The 4,304-nt window shown below is 34.2% G+C and overlaps 1 protein-coding gene across 1 annotated transcript; it reads left to right on the forward strand.

The window, feature by feature from the left end:
• The first annotated feature begins 1,466 nt into the window (after window positions 1-1,466).
• Window positions 1,467-3,650, forward strand: LOC142342087 (uncharacterized). The gene is made up of 2 exons (XM_075393277.1): window positions 1,467-2,404; window positions 3,149-3,650. Exons 1-2 carry the CDS (start codon window positions 2,280-2,282, stop codon window positions 3,444-3,446), a joined length of 423 nt encoding a protein of 140 aa, XP_075249392.1. The 5' UTR covers window positions 1,467-2,279; the 3' UTR covers window positions 3,447-3,650.
• The last annotated feature ends 654 nt before the right edge of the window (window positions 3,651-4,304 follow it).

Genomic DNA, 4,304 nt, shown 5'->3' on the forward strand with positions numbered 1-4,304 from the left:
GCAAAACTTTTTTTTTGGGGGGGGGGGGTTGGGGGTTTGGTGGGCCCGAACGGAAAAGATCCTTAATCAAAACGAGCTATTTGGTTACTAAAATGCGGTATCCGTACACGTGCCAATTCGTACATAGCAAGATCCTGATAGGTTTTTGGCTTTTGTCAGTTACCTTTGTGCTTCAATAACTCTGAAATTTTTATAGAGTAAGATCTTTCGAAAAAATTTATTTCCCGTAAAATCTTTGGAGAGTTTTCTAATATCTTTTTAAGCGGATGCTCAATCTTTCAAGATCCTTATAGGGCAATTTCGTCAGATCTTAAGTGATAGCAGTACCAGAATCTCTGGGCTGATTTATTTGCCAGAACCAAAAAAAATTCAGTTTTACAATAAGTGTTCTTATTTTGGGGAATCTAAAAGATATAATTGTAAAGATCCGCTTAGTGAATAATTTTCATGGTAAAATCAAGTGACTTAAAACGAAAAACAGTAACATATTGTCACTTTTTCCACAAAACGCATTTTTTAAAGACAGCTTTTTGGACATTTGTTACGTAACGAGTAATTTTTTTGATTATATCAACAATGTGAAAAACTATTCGTTGATAACCATTCCTTTTTGAACTGTAATTTTGCTCAAATTCGGCTAAAAATTCCGTCGGTTAAATAATCAGAAACTGGAAAGGAGTTTATTTATCATCAGGGTGTATGGTGATAGATACAATTGATATGGGGGTGTGTAAAATACTAATTTAGGATCACCAGTCAAACTGAGAAGGTGGGCTTTCCATTCAAGACAACTTTAACAACCCCCCACTTAAAACAATGCTTACTCGTGTAGTGTTATTCTATAGTAAAGATTAGCTAATAATACTTTCAAATACACCACAAATTATATTTGACAGTAATTCCTCGTAAATCTTAAATATATTTGAATAATGATGGGGGCGTTTTTGTTTGCGTTTCATGACATAAGATTTACCATCTTAAGATTTCTTATCAAACCGTCTATTAACCCCCCCCCCCTCCCCCAAATTTGCGAAATCTTTTCTATTTTCTACCTCGTTAAGTGCCGCCTTGAACCGAATAACTAAAACTAATCATATTTTCATTTGACAGATTTCAAAACGGTTACCATTAAGAAGCTTCTTAATTCATATTTGCAAAACAAAATATATTTTTAATTGCTCCATAACTTTGAAGCAATTAATAAACGACGCAACTAAAAGGGCAAAAAAATTGAAATTGGTCAATTTTTGCCTCAATTTTTGACGAAAATATTATTGACGCAGGTCATTTTAATGAAGTGAAAATTTTATTCTTTTTCGGACGTATTATTCAGCGTTCATTTATTTTCTAATATAAAACTTGGAATCAATTTCTATATCGTAATTGTTTCCACTCTGAAAAAAATTGGGAAAAACGTCATTATAGTAAAGAAAAATAAACAATTAGTTATCAAGTTTCTGAATTGACAACTGAACTGTTGGCATCAAATTTCGTTAACGAACATTGATTTGTTTGTTTATTTGACGCTTTGTTTGTTTACGTGTCACATCAATCCATTGTTTTTTGTTTACCTTAACCTGAATAGGTAGTAATTTACACCTTGCCTCCCACTTTTTTTGCTTCTGGTTTATAGTTATCTCCCTTGAATGCTGTAAATTAAGCGGCTTTGTAAATTCATTACTGTTTTACTCTTGGGATAAAAGGTTGCATAACATTGGTTAAAAAAGTTATAACCAGCCGAGATATAAATTCTACCAAAACAGCAGTGTTCTGTGATTACACCAAGACATTTACATGTGTAATTTATTCACACATAAGTCTCTGTCTTAATATACTTTGGGGGAAAAGTCAAACATTTCATGCCTTAATAGTGAATCTTAATATTGAGCCAACATTTATCAGTTCCACAATACCTTTCAATAAATTTTGGTGTTGCTTTTCCAAAGAAAAGTTCAATAAATTTTAGCCTTATTTTAGAGTTCATGTTCTTTGTTATTTTCTTCCCTTATACATTTACCATACACCTTATAAATATATACGCTAATCAGAGCCAGAAGAAATTTGGTGCCTCTTTAAGCCTTATTTATTAATTGTGTGAACGAGCGGATACATCTTAAAGTTCAAAAATATCTCAAAGCATTGAAAATTTTAATCTCTTAGGACAGTTTGAAAAGTTTACCAAGTCACTGTCTCATAAATACAAATTGCACCTTTAATAAACAAATTGTTTGTTTGTTTTGTATCAACATCAATTGAATCTCCTCCCTTAGAAAGCTTTTATGTTGCTGCCGAAAAATTTAAGAAGAGAGATTATAAAAATGGGTGCTATTGGAAACAACAGTTTGAGAAGTATATCACAATTGACAATCGTCTTGGGAGTCATTATCTCAGCCTTCTACATTCCGTAAGTTAATCTAGAAAACTCTGTTCAAATATTATAAAAAGATTTTTACTAGGAAGCAAAACAAACTATGTATGAATTCGTTAAACTTATAGGGAAAAATATATATATATATATATATATATATATATATATATATATATATATATATATATGTGTGTGTGTGTGTGTGTGTGTGCGTGTGTGTGTATGTGTGTGTGTGTGTCTGCGCGTGTGTGTGTGTGTGTGTGTGTTTGTGTGTGTGTGTGTGTGCGTGTGTGTGTGTGTGTGTGTGTGTTTGTGTGTGTGTGTGTGTGTGCATTTGTGCATGTGTGCATGTGATTGTCTGGAAAAAATTGTGTTTTTGGGTAGGTATGCGGATTTTATTTTGTTTTTTTTCCGCTATCTAAAAGCATAGCTATTAGCTGCTACAGGACTTTCGTTTCCCCTCTCCGGTCGTACATTTCTCCATTTTACCTCCACAAAACTTGTCCTAAAAATTTAAAATAACCTTACAGTGTGGGATATGGCGACAGAAGAAGGCTATAATAATTGATAACTATGAAATGTCTAAATTTTTGCTGACCAAGATAATGCAAGATTTGCGGTGAATTTTTTCGGCTTTTACCGCAATAGCCACATTTTTTCCAAAAATCAACGCCGTCACCAGGATTTGAACCAGTCAACCCTGAACAGATTTAATATTTCATCTCATTTCCTCTGTGCAGCGTATAGCAACATAGAGTAACTCTCGAGAATTTATTTCAGATCCTCAGAAGCTTTCAGCGTGCAAGATGCAATGGAACTATTTGAACAAAAAGCTCTCTTTTGCAACGCAGATTCTCCCGTGTGTCTAGATAGCATGTCCAACACATTCAACTGTCTTTGCGAACCAGAATTCTTCTGCGTCGGCTCATTCGGCTACTTCGGTGCCGCAGTTTGTCAACCTTCGTGGACCTCAGATGACGTTGTTTTCGTCCAGGGCGACCCAAATGAAATTTACCACGCTTGGTGGGCGCAAAATCACTGGGACCGGTTCCCGATGAAGAAAGCAGCGTTTCCATAATTGGGAAAAGTAAACAAAGTTAGAGTCAAAACAGGGAATCAACAATGACGAGTCACAATGAGTAGAGCTTTAACAAAACGAGTAGCTATTTTGCCCTTATTGTACCTGAATATATGTATATTGTTCAGCACAGTTAATAAAAGAATCATTGTAATATTCCGATTAATGATAGCTATGAGTGAATTGAAATCTATATAACTAGGAGTTTTTATTTCTAAATAATTTTTTTAAGTTCCCGGGTCAAGATTTTGTCAAAATAATGTAAGAAATGCGGTGAATAGCTGTGAAAAAAAAATTTTCACCCCAAAGTGCTCGCATCTTTTAGCAATCAACGCAGTGAATTTTTGTAGGGTTTGCGGTTTTTAGCTGTGAGCGTTTTAATTTCATCGCACTCACCGGAATTCTTCAAAAAAAGAAACTTCCATTCACTGGTTCGAACCTCTGACCTCCCGCATGTCAAACACTTATTGCATTACGCAATCTCACCCGTATTTCGTTAATTTTTTTGGAATTAAAATCAGATTTTATTCACATTATGGAAAACTTATGAGTTGAAATATGTTAGATTTGCAGTTTTGATCGGTAGATTTTTGTAGGATACACTACATTTAGCGGCAAAATTTTCATTTTCATCGCCCAAGCGACGAAAAATCATTAACCGCTACCCATATGAAGCTGTTAAAATAATACTTCACCGCTAAAAGCATCTTGCTAAAAACTTTCAGTGACTTATACCGAAGAACTGGCGTAAAATAAGTGATATTAGTGGTAAAATTTTTATTTTTACCAAAATCAGCGCATTCACTGCAATTTTTAGCGTTTACACCTCGACCTCGGTTTTCCATACTAGTTAAAGGG

The sequence above is a fragment of the Convolutriloba macropyga genome, chromosome 7 (assembly GCF_964194025.1).
Source record: "Convolutriloba macropyga chromosome 7, txConMacr16.3, whole genome shotgun sequence".
In the NCBI taxonomy this organism is placed as follows: domain Eukaryota; kingdom Metazoa; phylum Xenacoelomorpha; order Acoela; family Convolutidae; genus Convolutriloba; species Convolutriloba macropyga.

Excerpts from the sequence above, each read along its gene's own strand:
- LOC142342087 (XM_075393277.1), top strand. The coding sequence starts at position 2,280 with ATGTTGCTGCCGAAAAATTTAAGAAGAGAGATTATAAAAATGGGTGCT. Across the intron at positions 2,405-3,148 it reads ATCTCAGCCTTCTACATTCC|ATCCTCAGAAGCTTTCAGCG; the intron begins GTAAGTTAATCT and ends AATTTATTTCAG.